Below are 20,992 nucleotides of genomic sequence, written 5' to 3'. Positions count from 1 at the left end.
CAAAATCCCTGCTGCAGTGTGTGCAAACCTGGTCAAGACCTACAGGAAACGTATGATCTCTGTAATTGCAAACAAAGGTTTCTGTACCAAATATTCAGTTCTGCTTTTCTGATGTATCAAATACTTATGTCATGCAATAAAATGCAAAATTCATTACTTAAAAATCATACAATGTGATTTTCTGGATTTTTGTTTTAGATTCCGTCTCTTACAGTTGAAGTGTACCTATGATAAAAATTACAGACCTCTACATGCTTTGTAAGTAAGAAAACCTGCAAAATCGGCAGTGTATCAAATACTTGTTCTCCCCACTGTATGTCTCTATGCTCTTATTGGCTAACTCCAGTTTTCCAGCACTACCACTAGAAAACACCCACTCCTGTTATGTGCCTCTCTGCTGTAAATAAGCTTGTACTGTACAACCAGAAAATACCTACTACCATTTTTCAGCAAGCTGTTACTGTAACTTAAGGTCAACTATATTTACTGTCACCTCTGATCATAAAGTGTGTTAGATAATTACTCCAAGTCAGCAGATGTGTGTAAACCGGAACCTAAAAGCTGTTTGGCTTGGAAGACTTAAACTTCAAGTTCTTAGCTAATGTTGACAGCCTGGTGTAATTTAGGCCTTCGCTGCATCCTGCACCTTAGCTAATGTTTGCAGCCTGGACGCGTCCCAAATGGCACCTTATCCCTAATGTAGTGCACTACTTTTGACCAGGGCCCATAGGGTTCTGGTTAAAAGTAGTGCACTATATAGGGAATAGTGTAGGGTGTGAGATGTGACTGAAATTTTGCGGGTGGGACAGAGCGAGAGAGGGTGGAGGAGGAGACTTGGCTTAAAGCGCTGGGCAAGGCTTGACATTAACTTTTTTAGCCACTTGTCCTTTGGACAAGTAGGACTGATTTTTCAGATGTCCGAAAGCTGAAGTCACTTGTCTCCCCCCTCCCAAAAAAGGTCCAACACCATCGGCCAAAAGGGTGACTGAAAATGAGTGAAGAACAAATAATTTTCTTTGCCTGCCCATAGACAATGTTATCGGCTCCTAGCGGCCATCCCAAATTATTATTTATTTATTTTAAAAAATATGTTTAAAACAAAAACTGCTAGCGCAAGCTCGCACGCTACGGGAGGGACATTGACTAAATATATTTAGAGGAGCAAATCTTTTCCATCAGCCTATTCCACTCTGGTGGAGCCTTGGCAAGAAAGAGATGTGTAGTAGCCAAGGTATATCTGGCTATCTGTGTGTCTGTGTGTGCTGAAGTGCACAGATGGAACGAGTGACACAGTCAAAGAGCCTTGCTGGCTGTGCATTCTGTGATGGGTTGTAAATCATCATGGGCTGCAGACCTGTGCCGTCCTCAGAACTGGATAAACTGTCGCATTTTTGCCTTTATGTGTTGTAGGTAGGTTGCACATTGCTAGTATAATATGGAAATGGGGCTTGAACAACTACACATCATTTCTTTCATAAGCTTTCCTTAGCTGTAGCCACGGTAAACATTACAAAACCGGTGTTGGATCTACTTAAAATAAGCACTATGCAGAAATCGCTCCGCCATTTCCTGGTTGCTAAAATTAAAAAAGTTAGCCTAATTTCAGTTTGTGACAAAACAAGCAAGTACAGTGTAAAGAATCACTGTACCATCTAAACCGCTGTGAATTTTCCTTTCTATAACCCAAAATTGTGTTTTCAGCTGATTGAAGCTGGTTTACAAAACCGAAAGTAAAAGACGCAAAAAAGAAACTTAAGAACGGGACCCATAGAAATGGCGCACACAGAACAGATCTACCGCTGCTCAGACTTGCTTTCAATGAGAATGACAGATGTATAACATACATTTCTACGTGAATGTAGTTGGGTCGCCCAAAAAGTTACATGTTGCAACTTTAAACCATTTCCCGAAATGTGAAATTATGTGTGATAGCAACACCTGTATTTGAACAACAACCCAATTTGATTAAACATGAAACAAACAGTCTAAAGAGAATACATAATCAGAGAGGTACTGGCCTACGTTATTAGCCTGGTCCCAGATTTGTTTGTGCTGTCTTCCCAACTCCTATGGTTAGTTGTTGTTGTCTACTACTTTATCATGGATTGCGTCCCAAATGGCACCCTATTCCCTACCTAGTGCACCATGTTCTGAGTTCTCACGTTATGGGAAAAGTGGTCCAGCCAAGACGTCTGTCTCTGGCACTAACTCGTCAGGTGGCGGGGTCAAGAAGAGCACATAATGATTCTGTCTGTGGTGTAAGGATACGTGACATGTTCTTACCTGCTAGTGGGGCTGATAAATGTGAAGGAGATTAGCTGGTTCCAGAAGGGGTCATTCTCTGAGATGGACTCCGTGCCGATCAGGGTCCGGAGGCTCTGGTTCTCTGACAGGTCACTGACCTGGCTGGTGTTGGCTCCCATCTCCTGGGATGTGGATCTATGGAGAGGCTGTCTCTCACTGCCTCATCTCCCACATCAGGCACTGTACTGGGGAACAGAAGGAAAATTAATCAATAGTATCACTGCACTCAGGTTATCAAGATTATGAACTGAACTAAAACGTTTGTTATGGTTCATGAAATAGGAAGTAAACTGAGTCCTCATTCTAGCCTAATTCTAAATGAATGGGGCCCTAGTTCAGCTGTTAGTAGATCCTCTTCTTTACCGGAGACCTAGGCCTACTTCTGATCTATAAGAATCTCCCTGGTGAGAGCTGCTTATATAAAGTTAGGAATGCTCTATTTGCTGCATTAAGCTACATTCTGTATTGTAAAGTTATGAAGCCTGGGCCTTACTCTACTCACACCATCAGTCAGAAGCTAAATGTATGGCATCTCAGAAATGTTCTTTATCTTATTTAAAGAACTGCTTGACCTAATTGTACATCTGGCCAAATCTGGTTTATGATGCACATCTGTCTGTCTGGCAGCATCCTCAAATCCAGACAAAATACCTTGTGGGGATTTCGAGCCCTTTTTGGAAGTGTTTGAGCTTATTTTCATTATGAAATACGATCCACTTCGCAGAATAATGAACCTAATCAAAATCCAATCATATCCCATTTTATTGGTCACATGAGCCGAATACAACAGGTGTAGACTTTACAGTGAAATGCTTACTTACGAGCCCATTCGCAACAGTGCAGAGTTAAGACAAATATTTACTACTCTATTGCAGTGAATGATCAATACACTCTTCTCCCAAACAGGTAGGCTGGGAGAGGGATCTCACTTTTGACTGGGAGAAATGTGTCACGATATCAAATCAGTACTCCAGGCTTCCCTCCAAAAGTGACAGATTTTGCAAGCTCTGATTTAGCCACAAAAGGGAAGCAAGGGTAATAGAAAAATATGACTCCCTGGCCTTGGGCATAGTAATGAATAAGGCTACGTGGCATGTTCATCATACAGTACAGTGGTATAACATGGCATGAGTTTACTCTCTAGTCTATGGTTTCCTTTAGTACACATATTACATTTGATTACACCCATGTCATGTGGGAAGTTCCACGGTAACAGAGACAGATTTTTCACTTTAGAATGTATGCCAAACAAAAACCTTTGATTTTAAAGTTTAACAGACCATACTCTACGCACAAGGAAGGACTACTTTAAACAATTTACACTGAACATTTTACAAAACCATTTACTGCAGATACAGTTTGGTAACAGAATTTCTGTAAAATCTCCCTCCGTTTTTTTATGTGACCATGTTTTCCAAAAACAGTTAAATATCTGCTTAGAATTAAAAGAGATTCTCCGGTACTATACTTTTTAGCCAGTAGTTCTGAAAGTAGCACTCATGAGCTAAAAGTGGTTCCTCTCCCTCTGCTGTGTCCACTGAGCCCACCCTGCAACCTCATTGGATAACGCTGGGCAGGCCTCTTGCTAGCTGTCACCCAAATGTGAGGAGCTGAATCTCGTTGGCTAGAACTCAAATTGCTAGGGGGCTAGCCCATGTGGGGGAAAATATAGAGAAAATGTCACAGCACAGCTTCAAGAAAACAGTCGCTTTCAAACTAGGGATTTCGTGGCTAATTGAGACAGTAATTCTGCTGATAGATTATGCATGTATGATCTACACATTGACACATCCAGCCCAAAGTGGGAGGTTTGGAGAGAAAAAAATGATTAGACGCCAAAGTACCGGAGCATGTCTTTAAAAGGTGTAATTGCTCAGCCATTTCCTGGTTGCAAAAATTCTTATAGTTCGCCTAATTTCAGTTTATGTGACAAAAAAAAGCAAGTATAGTGTAATGACTCATTGAACCATCTAAACCACTGTGAAATATATTTTCCATAAGTTAAAATATTGTATTTTCAGCTGTTTGAAAATGGTGTAGAAAACGGAAAGCAAAAGACGCAAAAACTCAACTTAAGCATAGAAATAGTGCACATAGAACAGCTATACCGCTTCTTAAACTAACTTTCAATGAGAATGAAGATCTATAACTAACATCTCTATGTTAATTTGGTGGGGTCACCCAAAAAGTCACATACTGCAGCTTTAAGATTCAAAGATGTCTGCAGGAATAATGGGGTGTCTGCTATGACATAACACCTTGAGTTTGAAAACATTTATTTTGGTTATTGAACTACAGTAAGTGAAGTGGATTTACACCCGGTAACAGAATTGCAGTAAAGGAATTTCATCATGTGTCCCTGATCTGTACACAGAAATGCATAATTATGGATATAATTTCCACTTCATGGTGATGTATCCTAAATAGGTACACAAAAGGTATAAATATGCAATATCCTCCTTCGCATATTTGGGTATTGTTCTACACACTGGCTATTATTTTAATGAGCTTTTTGGTTGGTCCGGAGTTTGGTCTGGACCAAATCTGAACCAATCGTAGACGTCTATGTTTAAAATGTTTGGACATCAAAGTACAGCACAGTAGAGCTCAGTAGAGTACAGTACAGCACATAATAGTAGAGTTCAGTACAGTACAGTAGAGTATAGGCTAGTTCAGTACAGGCTAGTTTGGTACAGTACAGCTCAATACAGTACATTAGAGTACTCAACTCTAGTGTGCTCTACTGTGTACTGTACTGAACTAGCCTGTACTGAACTAGCCTATACTCTACTGTACTTTGCTTAACTTTTTACTTTACCCTGTGCTCTACTGAACTGTTCCTCACACTTCTAAAACACAGACGTCTATGATTGGTTCAGATTTGGTCCGGTCCAGTTTGGTCCAAATTAAGGCTGCTCAGGACTGTGCCAAAAACGACATCTGTTGACATTGAAATAAAGGCCAGGTTCAGATTGACAAAATGTCTACTACTTTTCAACGTCCATGGACGTCCAATGTTGGTCGGTGCTCAGTGGGTAAGGATGCTGGTTACAGTAAATGGAAAGAAAGGGGGCTCATGGGTAGGTGTCAGCCAGGCGAGGTGACATTAACTGGAGAGAGAGAGGGAGGGGTTGTCCAGACTGTTTTCACACTTGCTTTGACGACCAGATGACCATTGTATTGCGTCAGATAGCGCGTCGATTCCGCCTGCACTGATCAGTCTCGTACATCGCAAAGGGTAATGGGATAGCTAGAAAATAGTTATCGTTCGGCTACAATGTGCTGTCTAACGTTAGAAAATATTACCTAGGTGAGATGATCGCCAAATGAACCTAATTTCATCCTCAAAACAGGCTGAATTAATAAAATCAAATAATGTTGACGCGTTTTGGTTAGGGAAGTCGTACCATTTTTGACATCTACCAAAAAAGTTATGTGCTTTAATATCTAGGTTTCCATCCAATTGATATCAAAAATTAGGAACTATGTTTTTTATTTTTGGATGGCGGATGCTCTGGAATATTAACATTATAACCCTCGAGTCAATTTTTCGCCCCCACGGAAACCCCGCTGTGTCTCAATCCACTGCATCCGCCAATATTGGCCTTCTGCATCTGCGGTGAAAAGTGGCAGAGCTACAGCGGTGTTTGTCAGAACATGAGACATCCCGAAAATCGGTCGTCTCACGAAAACGTCTGTAGTGTCCGAATTTGGCCTAAAACTATGACCCCTTTATGGAAAGGTGAGACTCACGAACACGCACATATTGGTGGTTTTGCTCTACTGCCCCCACAAGCGTCACGGGACTCGTCTGAATTCGGTCCTGCCGATCTGTCAACTTCCACATTTTGTTATGTTACAGCCTTAATCTAAAATTGATTCAATTGTTTTTTCCCCTCAATCTACACATAACACCCCATAAAGACAAAGAAAAAAACATGTTTAGAAATATTTCTACATTTGCACAAAAACTGAAATATCACATTTACATAAGTATTCAGACCCTTTACACAGTACTTTGTTGAAGCACCTTCGGCAGCGATTACAGCCTAGAGTCATCTTAGGTATGACGCTACAAGCTTGGTACACCTGTATTTGGGGAGTTTCTCCCATTCTTCAAGCTCTGTCAGGGTGGATGGGGAGCATCGTTGCACAGTTATTTTCAGGTCTCTCCAGAGATGTTTGATCGGGTTCAAGGCTCTGGCTGGGCCACTCGAGGACATTCAGAGACTTGTCCCGAAGCCACTCCTGCGTTGTCTTGGCTGTGTGCTTAGGGACGTTGTCCTGTTGGAAGGTGAACCTTCACCCCAGTCAGGTCCTGAGCACTCTGGAGCAGGTTTTCATCAAAGATCTCTCTGTACTTTGCTCCGATCATCTTTCCCTCGATCCTGACTAGTCTCCCAGTCCCTGCCGCTGAAAAACATCCCCACAGCATGATGATGCCACCACCATGCTTCACCGTAGGGATGGTGCCAGGTTTCCTCCAGACGGGATGCTTGGCATTCAGGCCAAAGAGTTCAATCTTGGTTTCATCAGACCAGAGAATCTTGATTCTCATGGTCAGAGTCCTTTAGGTTCCTTTTGGCAAACTCCAAGTGGGCTGTCATGTGCCTTTTACTGAGGAGTGGCTTCCGTCTGGCCACTCTACCATAAAGGCCTGATTGGTGGAGAGCTGCAGAGATGGTTGTCCTTCTGGAAGGTTCTCCCATCTCCACAGATGAACTCTGGAGCTCTGTCAAGAGTGACCATCGGGTTCTTGGTCACCTCCCTGACCAAGGCCCTTCTCCCCCGATTGCTCAGTTTGGCCAGGTGGCCAGCTCAAGGAAGAGTCTTGGTGGTTCCAAACTTCTTCCATTTAAGAATGATGGAGGCCACTGTGTTCTTGGGGACGTTCAATGCTGCAGAAATGTTTTGGTACCCTTCCCTAGCTCTGTGCCTCGACACAATCCTGTCTCAGAGCTTTACGGACAATTCCTTGGACCTCATGGCTTGGTTTTTGCTCTGACATGTACTGTCAACTGTGGGACCTTATATAGACAGGTGTGTGCCTTTCCAAATCATGTCCAATCAATTGAATTTACCACAGGTGGACTCCAATCAAGTTGTAGAAACATCTCAAAGATGATCAATGGAAAAAGGATGCCCCTGAGCTCAATTTGGAGTATCATAGCAAATGGTCTGAATATTTATGTAAATATTTGCTAAAATGTCTAAAAACCTGTTTTCGCTTTGTCATTATGGGGTATTGTGTGTAGATTGATGAGGATTTGTATTAATTTAATCAATTTTAGAATAAGGCTGTAACGTAACATAATGTGGAAAAAGGGAAGGGGTCTGAATACTTTCCGAATGCACTGTAGGATACATTTTCTAAAGATCGACATTTTTATCTGTTTGACAGTGGTGGATTTATATTTCATAAATTATTGCGACAAATGGAAACTGTGTTTTCGAATAAATGATGATTACCTAATTATTTTGAAGGTACGTGGGGCACGTGTAATTATAAACCTCCACTCCACATTTAATTCTAAATGCCGACTGCTTGCAAAATATATATTTTTCAACTATAAAAGTTGTTTCTTTGCAGGACAAGGATTGACCTGACTTTCAAGCAGGCCTGAAATGCTTCGCTTTGCTTTTCTGGTTGGCTGGCAAGTTTCACCATCCAATAATTACAGGAGTGCAAGTTTCACCATGGAACGGACCGTGGCGATATGTTGGCACATTATGTGCAATTTGCCTAAATGGGTAATGGAAAAACCACTACATTTTTATTCAACACTGTAGGTTTGAGCAAATGTTTTATTTTTGTAGGTGTGACATCATTACGTCAAGCCGTTTTCAATCGACACAAGATAGTTAAATGGAAACGCACCCTAGCAGGAAATTGCATCTGTTTTCTAAGCAAACGTTCTAAATGTCGACCCCAAAAAAATACAAAACTCACTGGACAAGTTAATGGAAACATAGTTATTGTGACAGATACAACGTTCCATGGCCTTTTCTCATTTGAGCAAAAGTCTGTCCTCCACCCTCTCTCCTCCGTGACCTGGAAACCGATAAGTGGTCGAGGAGATATCAATTCGTTAGTATGCGAACCGAAGAGTGTCCTCCCCTCCTCGATAGCCACCTTTCATCGAGGATAGTCATGTGTTTCCTATCTGAGTCCATCGCAGAATAGTTTCGAAATCAGTTTTTGTTTTGTCGGAGGAGAAAAGCATGCACACGTTTAAAAACAATATGCTACTTATCGTTTTATTTATAAAATGTCTTGCACAACCTCATTTATTTTATCACTTTACACATTTAGTTTGGGATCCACCCCTGTAAACGTCATTTGCATGATGCTGCGCGAGTGGAGATGGGAGTCATTTTATACTAGTGCATTTTTCGTCAACTTTCTGTATTTTTCAAAAGGAGGCGAGAGAGGACAGGACGCAGGAGTTAAGTAAATCCAATTGAGAAAAGGCCCATGAGCTCGTCTGACTGAGTAAGTAGAAAAACAACCTAAATCTCGCAGTATCCCTTTAAACTTACACAAGGCAAATAATTTCTCCAAAACTAAATATAAAGTGTTATTAGTTGGGAGGTGATTTCTAAGACCCTTTTCCATCTGTTTGACCAGAAATCAAAGCCATTGCTTATTCCTAATATTTAGGATAGACAATTGTTGAAAAATGTATATATGCCTTAATTTCTGAAAAATATACACTTAGCTTTAATTTGACATGCTCCTATTAACTTCACATGTGCTCATGGGTCCACATATTGTGCTCATGGAAATGACCATGTGCATTATCAGCCACAGTGCCACATCTGTGTCAAGTGTTTAAAAACTCACTCTTCAAATTGGACACGTTTAGATAAAACATACATTCAAATCTGATACATAAATAGTCCACTATAATATACAACTTGGCTCTAACAAGTGACAAGAACTGGTCTAGCCCTTGATCATGACTCAGTTCCATTACACATAAGAGTAATTGGTTAAAGGCTTCTTCTGTATGGGGTAGTTTTTTTAAGAGCCCTGACGATCGGTCAGAACATTAACCCGCATCACTTGTGGTACAGTTTTGTTAACATATCAGAGATAAATAAATGTTATAATAAAATTACATTGATACACACCTTTATAGGGTTAGTGTTCCCACAAGGCCATATCTCCATGTGACAGCGCGTGTTCTCGGCAAATTACCTGTGCTAATTAGCTATCTGCATCTCCTATTAACGCCTGTGTGTGAACGGAAGATGGTCGCCACAAACGTGTTGTCACTGAAAAATACTGTTGGCTGCAAGTGTTAGAAAAATCTAATTCAAATCAAAATGTTATTCAAGTAAAATAAAACCGGTTAAAACAGTGTACTGTAAGTGTGTATTTTGCATTTGTGAAATGATATTGATGTGATATAAAAGTAGAGGGATTTATGTTTCTAGAACCGTACCGCAGTTGAGAATCGATTCCCATTTAGATGGAGTATTTGGCTGTTTTGGCTTCCAGAGCCAATTCGCCTTTAAACAGAACATGTAAATTAAGGTCCTTGGACGATAAGGAGTAACATTAGGCATCAAACTGTGTGACACAATGTAATCAAGTAGGTAGCTTGGTTAGCCATAGCAACCTCACTAGCTACAGCAGCCACAAACCTGCATTTCACCCTCCTTGCACATCTGTGGCTGACAGTTAGTTATACCTTTTCAGTAAAACAAATATACATACATACCGACCACACAAGTACAAGTTACAATACAAAAAAAAGTGTTCATGACATGGACTTGTCAGCTAGCAAGCCAACTAACGCTAGTTAGCACACACCCTAACTGCAGCTAGCTTACTAGCTAACCGCAAAACAAACGGCCTAAATGCAGCGGGCAGACAGCCTTCCTTAAAGGTTATGGAACTTGTCAGGTGAAACAGATGTGTAACTGACATGAGATTAAAATAACACTAGCTAATTAATTGAGTAGCTAGCCAGCTATGTCTGTTGGTAGCCACTAGCATTAGCTGACAGCTCACCTGTCAAATGCACTGCTCTCGTGGCACCTGGCCAGGTTCTTGGCAGTCTTCTGCTTACTGAACAGTAGATAATGCTGTAGATGTCAATGATAGACAACAGTTTGCTACTTTGAGAAACCTCAGATTTTGACGCTAGTCCTCGTCCAACATATTTCCACGTAGCCACAGACTTGCGTGAACGTGTCGTCTGACAGTTGGGCGGAACGTGCATAACGTTGAAGATAGAAATATATAGTACGGACACAACACATACACTTTATCAAAGCCAAGTCGACTCTAGACATTGTATTTCTATCTGAAACGTTCACTCGAATGTTCTGCCCTAAACTTGATTGAGCAGTTTCTTAGCATGTCATGTGTCTTCTTCAAACCATATTTTTTAATAATTTAAATATTTCTGTGGCTAGGAATAATATTCCATATATTTTAACCTTCTTTGTCATTGTAACTAGAGCATGGGTCACAGACATTTCTCCCTCGTTGGCCCTAGTAGTAGCTAGAAGAGGTAAATCAACTTTAAAGATGAGGCTGCAAAAACTCTGCGGGCTGATTTCCCAGACAGATGAAGCCTAGTGCTAAACTAAAAAGCAATTTAAATTGAAGTTTTTAATTGAGCGTGCTTTAGTCCAAGCCTAGGCTTAATCTGTGTCCGGGAATCTGGCCCTCAGTGTGGGTCTGATGGGGTTATTATAAAAGTAAAGAATCAACGACTTTTATCCTATTATGGTTATAATATAAACATCCCTGTCTGCTCATGTATGCATGAAAAATACTTATCAGATATAGCTGAAACTGATTTTGAATAACATATGGGCAAATCATTCTATGCTGCAATGAGATCTAGCATGTTTCTGCTCTCTTAAAAATGACAGCAATGGAGTTGGCAAGAGCACAAACAGATTTGAGACCAGGCTAAATGAGATCCACAAGGAGAGAAAGAACAATCAAAGTAATCCATATAGCTTTATTTCTACATTGCACATAAAGTGGAATAAAAGGAATGTTTTAAAATGTCAATTTTAATTATTGATAAATCTATTTCAAAATTATAAAATATAATATGTACTAAATACTATACAGAACTAGGGAATCATCAGGGAATCAAGCATGATAAACCAAAGGCAGAAATATCATCAATTTATTAAAGGTGCTTCACATAGGATTTTTGCATTGTCATTTCAGGAAATGTCCATAATATATCTGCCGCTAATAGTGGAATGATAGTGTTTCACAGTATTACTTACCCTCCCGTGATATATTCGCCTATTGAGTTCTCCCACCGGAGTGGCATCTGTTGTCAAAATTTTCTGACTTTGTGGCTTTGGACCACAGGCACCAAAAGTTACTTTTGGTTATGGTCCACCAGCTTCAAACAGCGGTAACAATGATATTTTTTTTGTTATTGAAAAGATAATTCACAGCGATTTAGATGGTACAATGATTCCCTACACTGTTCAGTGCTTGTTTTCTCACATAAATTGAAATTGAGTTAACATTGTAGAATTTTATCAACCAGGAAACCACAGCCACAAAGTCAGAACAGCTTTCACATTTTGACAACAGATGCTGCTGCTCCAGTGGGAGAAATCAATAGGCGAATATCACAGCCAATCACACCACAGTGAAACACTATCATTGCAGATATATTATGAACACTTCCTGAAATTACAACGCAGAAATTAAAAAAGAGCATCTTTAATCAATCTTTCAAAGCAATTATAGTGAGCATTATGGAAATTGTACCGTGTGTGTTGCTAGGTTAAATCCAGGCCAGCATTAAAAGATTCTACATTAGTCAACTTCATATTGTATTAAAACACTTTCACAGTGATAAATATAACTTAAGGTGTAAAGTGAAATGTCAGTCAGTCTTCTTGTCAGAGACTGTAGTAGCTGATCCATTTGCAGCCGCTCCATTAGCAACCAGACCGTTGACTTCAGTCTGAAAAGAGAGATGGCTTCATTAGTTGACAAATGACAACAGATATAAAGCAACAGTCTACAATGTTCACTCTAACATGTTCACTCTAAAGTAAGTGCATGGGATGATGCAGAGTCTATCCAATCAGTAAAAATAAAGGTTTACTATCTGTGACGTATGTATTAGTCTCAGAAATCCCAGACCTATGCTGGAACATTGTTAACATTGTGGGAGACAACCCGTCTGCCTAGGGAGACAATGCATGTATACTGAACAAAAATATAAACACAACATGCAACAATTTCAAAGATGTTACTGAGTTACAATTCATATAAGGAAATCAGTTTATTTAAATAAATTCATTAGGCCCTAATCTATGGATTTCACATGACTGGGAATAGAGATATGCATCGGTTGGTCACAGATACCTTTAAAAAAAAGATAGGGGTGTGGATCAGAAAAACCAGTCAGTATCTGGTCTGCCACCATTTGCCTCATGCAGCGCCATACATCTCCTTTGCATAAAGTTGATCAGGCTGTTGATTGTGGCCTGTAGAATGTTGTCCCACTTCTCTTCAATGGTTGAGCGAAGTTGCTGGATATTGGCGGGAACTGGAACACGCTGTTGTATATGTAAATCCAGAGCATCCCAAACATGCTCAATGGGTGACATGTCTGGTGAGTATGCAGGTCATGGAAGAACTGGGACATTTTCATCTTCCAGGAATTGTGTACAGATCTTTGCAACATGGGGCCGTGCATTATCATGCGGAAACATGAGGTGATGGCGAAGGATGAATTGCCTCAAGATCTCGTCACTATCTCTGTGCATTCAAATTGTCATCGATAAAATGCAATTTTGTTTGTTGTCCGTAGCTTATACCTGCCTATACCATAACCCCACCATGGGGCACTCTGTTCACAATGTTGACATCAGCAAACCGCACGCCCACACGATGGCATACACGTGGTCTGCAGTTGTGAGGCCGGTTGGACGTACTGCCAAATTCTCTAAAATGACGTTGGAGGTGGCTTATGGTAGAGAAATGAACATTCAATTCTCTGGCAACAGCTCTGGTGGACATTCCTGCAGTCAGCATGCCAAATGCACGCTCCTTCACAACCTGAAACATCTGTGGCATTGTGTTGTGTGACAAAACTGCACATTTTATAGAGTGGCCTTTTATTGTCCCCAGCACAAGGTGCACCTTTGTAATGATCATGCTGTTTAATCAGCTTCTTGATATACCACACCTGTCAGGTGGATGTATTATCTTGGCAAAGGAGAAATACTCACTAACAGGGATGTAAACAAATTTGTGCACAAAAATAGAGAATTAAGCTTTTTGTGCGCTTGGAAAATTTCTGGGATCTTTTATTTCAGCTCATGAAACATGGCACCAACACTTTACATGTGGCTTTTATATTTTTGTTCAGTATACAATGTATGTCTTGCCTTCCTCAGCATTTATAGCCAGTCTGTGCCTTGGTCACCGGAGGTTGCTACAGGCGCAGTCTACTAGTGGTGGCACACTCTCCCAGTCCATAATCCAATAACAGGTTTTGGGTAATGTATTACCTTGCATGGTTCATTGCTCATCACTGGGCATCCATTGCTCTTTTCACTGGCTTTCATATCACCAGTTCCTGTAACACTCTCCTGGACAGCTTTTTTTGTTGGCCAAAATCGGCTTATAATTGGACCAATGAAGGGGTAGATGATGGGTTCAAGGAACCTCTTATACACCCACAAGAGAACAGGAATGACGATGCAGGGAATGCAGACCATGGCTGTATCTCAACTATAAACGGACAACCTGCAACAGAGGGGACAGAGAAAACAAGGTCAATCATTTCTCAAATGTTGTTTCATTAGGTAAATGGCTACTCTTATCTACAGTAATACAGTGTTGCCTAAAATGTGCTCCCATTGTCCTGCACTGGAAGCAATACTGCATTTTTTAGCCACAATAACATACAGTACCAGTCAAAATGCATTTCAATTAACAGGTGTGCCTAGTTCATTTGTGGAATTTATTTCCTTCTTAATGCATTTGAGCCAATCAGTTGTGTTGTGACAAGGTAGGGCCGGCGCACGCCGGCTGAGGTGGGATTCCGGCCCTGCGGGGCCGGGCGCACCACCGTCCCGTCTCGCCCGCTCTGTCGGGGAGGTGGAGCGTGGGCGCGTGCGATAGGACCCGAAAGATGGTGAACTATGCCTGGGCAGGGCGAAGCCAGAGGAAACTCTGGTGGAGGTCCGTAGCGGTCCTGACGTGCAAATCGGTCGTCCGACCTGGGTATAGGGGCGAAAGACTAATCGAACTATCTAGTAGCTGGTTCCCTCCGAAGTTTCCTTCAGGATAGCTGGCGCTCGAAGTCTCGCAGTTTTATCTGGTAAAGCGAATGATTAGAGGTCTTGGGGCCGAAACGATCTCAACCTATTCTCAAACTTTAAATGGGTAAGAAGCCTGGCTCACTGGCTTGGAGCCGGGCGTGGAATGCGAGCCGCCTAGTGGGCCACTTTTGGTAAGCAGAACTGGCGCTGCGGGATGAACCGAACGCCGGGTTAAGGCGCCCGATGCCGACGCTCATCAGATACAGAAGACATCCCTATTTGGTAAAAGACCAAGTCCATATTATGGCAAGAACAGCTCAAATAAGCAAAGAGAAATGACAGTCCATCATTACTTTAAGACATGAAGGTCAGTCAATCCGTAAAATTTCAAGAACTTTGAAAGTTTCTTCAAGTGCAGTTGCAAAAACCATCAAGCGCAATGATGAAACTGGCTCTCATGAGGATCGCCACAGGAAAGGAACACCCAGAGTTACCTCTGCTGCAGAGGATAAGTTCATTCGAGTTACCAGCCTCAGATTGCAGAGCAAATAAATGCTTCACAGAGTTCAAGTAACAGACACATCTCAACATCAACTGTTCAGAGGAGACTGCGTATATCAGGCCTTCGTGGTCGGATTGCTGCAAAGAAACCACTACTAAAAGGACACCAATAGTAAGAAGAGACTTGCTTGGGCCAAGAAACAAGAGCAATGGACAATAGACCGGTGGAAATCTGTCCTTTGGTCTGATGAGTCCAAATGTGAGATTTTTGGTTCAAACCGCCGTGTCTTTGTGAAACGCAGAGTAGGTGAACAGATGATCTCTGCATGTGTGGTTCCCACCATGAAGCATGGAGGAGGTGTTATGGTGTGGGGGTGCTTTGCTGGTGACAGTGTCTGTGATCTATTTAGAATTCAAGGCACACTTAACCAGCATGGCTACCACAGCATTCCCATCTCGTTTGGGGTTAGTGGGACTATCATTTGTTTTCAACAGGACAATGACCCAACACACCTCCAGGCTGTGTAAGGGCTATTTGACCAAGAAGGAGAGTGATGGAGTGCTGCATCAGATGACCTGGCCTCCACAATCCCCCGACCTCAACCCAATTGAGGTGGTTTGGGATGAGTTGGACCGCAGAGTGAAGGTAAAGCAGCCAACAAGTGCTCAGCATATGTGGGAACTCCTTCAAGAATGTTGGAAAAGCATTCCTCATAAAGCTGGTTGAGAGAATGCCAAGAGTGTGCAAAGCTGCCATCAAGGCAAAGGGTGACTACTTTGAAGAATCTAAAATACATTATGATTTGTTTAACACTTTTTTGGTTACTACATGATTTCATATGTGTTATTTAATAGTTTTGATGTCTTCACTATTATTATACAATGTAGAAAATAGTAAAAAAATAAAGAAAAACCCTTGAATGAGTAGGTGTGTCCAAACGTTTGACTGGTAGTGTATATGGTGAGAGCATATGAGAACATGTGATATGTGGCAAGTAAACAAGACTTGAAAAATAGACGATGGGCCATAGCAAGCCATCTGGAAGAGTTGTTTTTTACATACTAAACTATACTGAACAAAAATATAAACGCAACATGTAAAGTGTTAGTCCCATGTTTCATGAGCTGAAATAAAAGATCCCAGAAATTGTCCATGCACACAAAAAGCTTATTTCTCTCAAATGTTGTGCACAAATAGTTTTGCATCACTGTTAGTGAGCATTTCTCCTTTGCCAAGATAATCCATTCACCTGACAGGTGTGGCATATCAAGAAGCTGATTAAACAGCATGATCATTACACAGATGCACCTTGTGCTGGGGACAATAAAAGGCCACTGTAAAATGTGCAGTTTTGTCACACAACACAATGCCACAGATGTCTCAAGTTTTGCGGGAGCGTGCAATTGGCATGCTGACTGCAGGAATGTCCACCAGAGCTGTTGCCAGAGAATTGAATGTTCATTTCTCTACCATAAGCTGCCTCCAGCGTCATTTTAGAGAATTTGGCAGTATGTCCAACCCGCCTCACAACCGCAGAACACGTGTATTTCTGTCTGTAATAAAGGCCTTTTGTGGAGAAAAACGTATTCTGATTGGCTGGGCCTGGCACCCATGTGGGTGGGCCTATGCCCTCCCAGGCCCACCCATGGCTGCCCCCCAGCCCAGTCATGTGAAATCCATAGATTAGGGCATAATTAATTTACTTCAATTTCCTTATATGAGCTGTAACTCAGTAAAATCGTTGAAATTGTGGCATGTTGCTTTTATATTTTTGTTCAGTATATTTAGTTATAGAAATGTGATACCATCAATGCAAGCTGTAAAATGACTCCCAACTTAGAATGCAGCAACCTTAGTAGTGTGGCTAGCAGGAGCAGATGGCTTTATCACTATCTAGCATGTCATTCTGGGACAAGGAGCGTTTTAGCTATCAGTTTATTCCAAGTAATAATTTAAGACTACAAAAATCTATAGGACAAGTAGTGTAGGAACCGCTAATTCAATTCATACTGACAAATAAGAAATGCCACATTATCCCTGTCAATAGTTGGAGTACGATGATTGCAGAGCACCCTACCTCAGACTGTCAGGATGTTCATTTTCTAGCTCAAACTACATTCCTTTGCTGTGATGATTTATTTTATTTATTCTTGTCTCATCTCACATGACCTATTCAGCTCTCCTGTGTCCTACTCCCTGAGATCAACCAAATGCTATTCACCAAGCATTGGGCTGATTCACTCATCTGTGAGTAGAACTATTCTACTGCAGTTTGAACTAGCTCTGCCTTCACTATTTAGACATTGGGAGCACAAATGCACTGTTGTCTTTTCTTTGTGGATGTCTTACACCCTCTAGTGCATTTTAGAGTTGAAGAACACCCACTACAGATACACGTGCTTGTTTGAGCATCTTTATTCATTATTGTTCTATTATATTACACATAAGAGTCATTGGACAAAGGAGTCTTCTGTACTGGGGAGTTTTGTTAAGAGCCCCGACTCTCGGTCTGAACATTAACACGCATCGCTTGCGGTACCTTATCTTTCATATTAGCGGGGGGAAAATGATGCAAAAATGTTACATTCACACACCTTTATAGGGTTAGTGTTCCCTCACGGCCATATCTCCATGTTACAGCGCTTGTTTACGGAAAACAGACGGAAGAGGACCACCTGTGCTAATTCGCTATCTGTGTGTGTAAGCCTAACTCGGGAAGTGTTTTCGAAGTGTGCTTTTGTCAGATGGAGGCACCCATAGCAGTATGGATCTGTGCAAAACTGCTACAGTAAGTGTATTTTTTTTATTTGAAGGATTCTTTCTCGCTGATGAAAGACAAGGATCATATGTTTTGAAAGCCGCATCGCAAGTGTTGGGATTGTAGTTCACATGAGCCAGTCGTGGGCGAAGCTAACCGCTGAAAACTGTAGGGAAAACGCAGAATGCCGCCTAGTGTTCTCGAGAGCTAGCGTCGGCCCACCACCATAGTAGAGACGTCAAACGTTCAGGCTGCTGCACAGACACCACGGAGGCTCTAGTCTAGAGTGCCCTGGTTAAATTGTGTTTGAGAGCATTTTTAAACTCTAAAATCAGGGAAGTGGCAACTGGCGGCCCGGACCCCTTTTGAAGGCCCTCGGATAAATTCCCCCCCCCAAAAAAAAAAAGTTTAATCAAAAAGGAGACTCAGTTGGGGTCTCAACTTACTGTTGTGAGTTAGAATACACAAGGTGCAATTTCGAAATTTGGTTGTGCATCAGCAATTTGTCTCGTTATGTCAGTCACTGATAGTCAATTAGCCCATGTCAGATAAAAATGTTTTGGTTGCTAACTTAGTTTAGTGGCCAGCTTTTTAAACTTGTTATCATGGTCGAATTACCCGCCAGGGGGCCCCTATTGATTTTGTTAGTCTCACTCAGATATCATAATTTATTAAAAACTGCAAACATTTCTCTTCACTCTATGGCAAAATGTGTAGAATGGCATGACATTTTATAAAATAGTTACATCTTCTCTCTGCCCCATTGCAGGAAATTAGCTGTAAAACAGCTTATTTTCCTCTCCGCCCAATGGCCAAATATGTGGAATTGCAGAAAACTTGCTTTAAAACTGCAACATTCTCTACACCCCATGGAAAAATTAGCAAAATTGCACGAAATTCACTTCAAAACAATTCTCTCAGCTGTCAAAAGCGGGCCACTAAAATGTTTTGCTGGTAATGTGGGGTGGGGGTGGTATGGATGTGGGTACACAGAACTTGAGCACCCCCCACCCCCATCAAAGTTGCCCATCCCTGCTCTAAATGGGTTTTAAAGCATTTTTTTACTCTCTAAATGGTTAAATGAGTGAGAAATAGATGTCATTGTTGCAATGGTATGTGTTGCCCACTCACAAACTATAATCTTAAAATTGACATGTTTAATTATTTTGCCATACTAAATTATTGTATATTGCGCTAATTTCCCTAATGCTGACAGTTTGTGTTACTACCTTACACAAGCTTGCATTTTCACCCCATAAATTTTAGTGGAAAACATTATTTTTACCTCAGATTCGTGATGTTAGTATAAAAGTTTATAGTCATCACGATGCCATAAGATTGATTGCTTAAAACAGATAAATATCTTTGGTTTTGTGCCATTGATTTTGTCACACTCTGGGATGCGCATAACTCAGAACGCGTAGTTAATGAAATGGCACGGACAATTCTGGGGTCTCTCTGTAAATCGCTGGCCACACACCAATACATGAATAAGACATTCGAACTATCACTTAAATAGCAGCCAACAGTTGGTTTGTTACCTTTTCCGTGATGGCAGCCTACCGAAATAAACACCAGACATTCCAAAATATAGATATAAGCCTACTTCTACAAGTTCTCATCTAACCAACCATGTATAGGTTATTCCACGTTTCAGTGTGGCCTTTGAATAGTGTTAGTTTAAACAGCACTACACCCCAAACGTTTGTCCCCTGTTCTATTGTCTTCAGCGTGACATCGATGGAAGTGATTAACAAAATAAATGTGTTGCGTTACACTTACCCAGTTGGCGACCCACATGAATGAAAATGTAGCTAGCAATTTGTCCTCTAACCAGTGATGTACACCTTATTCCGTGTTTTTTGTTTTGTTGCGGTGTTCGTTTTAACAGGACGCGCAACCTCATCTCACTCGATCTCATATCGAGTTATTGACAAATAAGTGTTGCATTTCTCTTTCCGTTTTGGCAACCCCCAAATCCAAATGCATGCTCCAAAATGTAGCTCACCGTCTTCTCTAACCAGTGATGTCAAAAATCTAGTTTCCATGTGTTTTTTTAGTTGTGGTAGTTTCAACAGCACTTACAACCTGATTTCTCCCCTAATCCGTATGATTGTATTGCCACTTGTCAAAACAACAGGGTTTATGGTGCGTGTGCAGTTTTACAAGGCGCTCGTTAAAAAAAAGTATTGAATTTACTATTGTTGCACATGTATGTGTAGATACTACATTTTAGGTTTAGGTTTTCAATACCACGAACTGTTTCTGCATATTGCTTATTGATTTGGACAGGTTAAAACTGTGCTTTGATATTGGGCTATTTATCAAAAAGTATTGTCAACAGGAAGCAGCGAAACCATAATTTGTAACTTACATTTTAGGAATATAATGTACTTAATCGGGTAAAAACAGCTGAATGAGTCCAAAAACCTGCTGCGATTGATTGATTTTGATGATATAGGCCTACCAGAAATCACCAAAACGTTTTGCCCTGCCTAACCGTAGTATGGCAGACTGTTTAGCTGCACATCAATGAAAGCTGATATTTTTGTAGCCAAATCCTGCAAATTAGCTGTGTTAAAAAAATGTATTATCCTCCTAATATGGTTCATGAAATTGGCAATAAGTACATTAATGTAACGTTAACGTGTAGTCAACTTTAACAGTAACGTTAGCCTATCTGTTTGATATCTCTAGAAACATTCTAAATAGCAACTACCGTTATTCAACAAGCTTTTGATGCTTACCTAAATCAGAAATTATGATTATTTTCAACTCTTGGGTAAAAGCGAATGTACGTCTTATTATCGGAAGTGTTTTGATGTTGCGCTGCGCAGACGCGGACTGAAATTACGTCATTTCTGAAAGGACGTCATTTCCGGATTCGCCAATGAATGGTCGTCACAAGTTTCTATTTGTAGAATGTATCTTATTCAAATGTTATTTTAAACCTAACCACACCCCTAAGCTTATGCCTAACCCTAACCTTGAATTAAAAAGCTACATTTTGTTTTCATTAATTTTTACGATATAGCCTATTTATACTTTGTGGCTGTGCTATCTAGTGGAAACCAGATGATCGGTGCGTGCTGTACAGTAGCAACACTAACATTTCGCTGCTTGTAACAATGTTTATTTTTACACCGCTGTTC

The 20,992-nt window shown here is 40.9% G+C and overlaps 2 protein-coding genes across 3 annotated transcripts in view; both read right to left on the bottom strand.

The window, feature by feature from the left end:
- LOC121582723 (dymeclin-like) overlaps positions 1-10,498 on the bottom strand; it is a 162,336-nt gene extending 151,838 nt beyond the window's left edge. Inside the window, exons 1-2 of one of the 2 annotated variants that reach the window (XM_041898774.2) lie at positions 10,325-10,498; positions 2,284-2,489 (exon numbers count right to left, since the gene is read on the bottom strand). In XM_041898774.2, the coding sequence (XP_041754708.1) occupies positions 2,284-2,423 (140 nt within the window). In that variant the 5' untranslated portion in view covers positions 2,424-2,489; positions 10,325-10,498. The remainder of the gene's footprint in view (positions 1-2,283; positions 2,490-10,324) is intronic. The other variant, XM_041898773.2, reaches the window with a different exon arrangement.
- A 1,366-nt stretch (positions 10,499-11,864) lies between these two features.
- On the bottom strand, positions 11,865-20,688 carry LOC121582721 (UPF0729 protein C18orf32 homolog). Its single transcript, XM_041898772.2, has 3 exons — positions 20,588-20,688; positions 13,825-14,062; positions 11,865-12,266 (listed from the first exon to the last, which is right to left on the bottom strand). The coding sequence occupies exons 2-3, from the start codon at positions 14,032-14,034 to the stop codon at positions 12,186-12,188; spliced, it is 291 nt and encodes a 96-aa protein (XP_041754706.2). The 5' UTR covers positions 14,035-14,062; positions 20,588-20,688; the 3' UTR covers positions 11,865-12,185.
- Between the last annotated feature and the right edge of the window lie 304 nt (positions 20,689-20,992).

The sequence above is a fragment of the Coregonus clupeaformis genome, chromosome 15, assembly GCF_020615455.1.
Source record: "Coregonus clupeaformis isolate EN_2021a chromosome 15, ASM2061545v1, whole genome shotgun sequence".
Taxonomy (NCBI): domain Eukaryota; kingdom Metazoa; phylum Chordata; class Actinopteri; order Salmoniformes; family Salmonidae; genus Coregonus; species Coregonus clupeaformis.
This window is presented reverse-complemented; position numbering and strand designations above follow the sequence as displayed.

Bases quoted from the DNA above. Each gene is read 5' to 3' on its own strand.
- LOC121582721 (XM_041898772.2), bottom strand. From the start codon at position 14,034: ATGGTCTGCATTCCCTGCATCGTCATTCCTGTTCTCTTGTGGGTGTAT. The intron at 12,267-13,824 runs GTAATACATTAC...CTCTCTTTTCAG, and splicing joins TGAGCAATGAACCATGCAAG to ACTGAAGTCAACGGTCTGGT.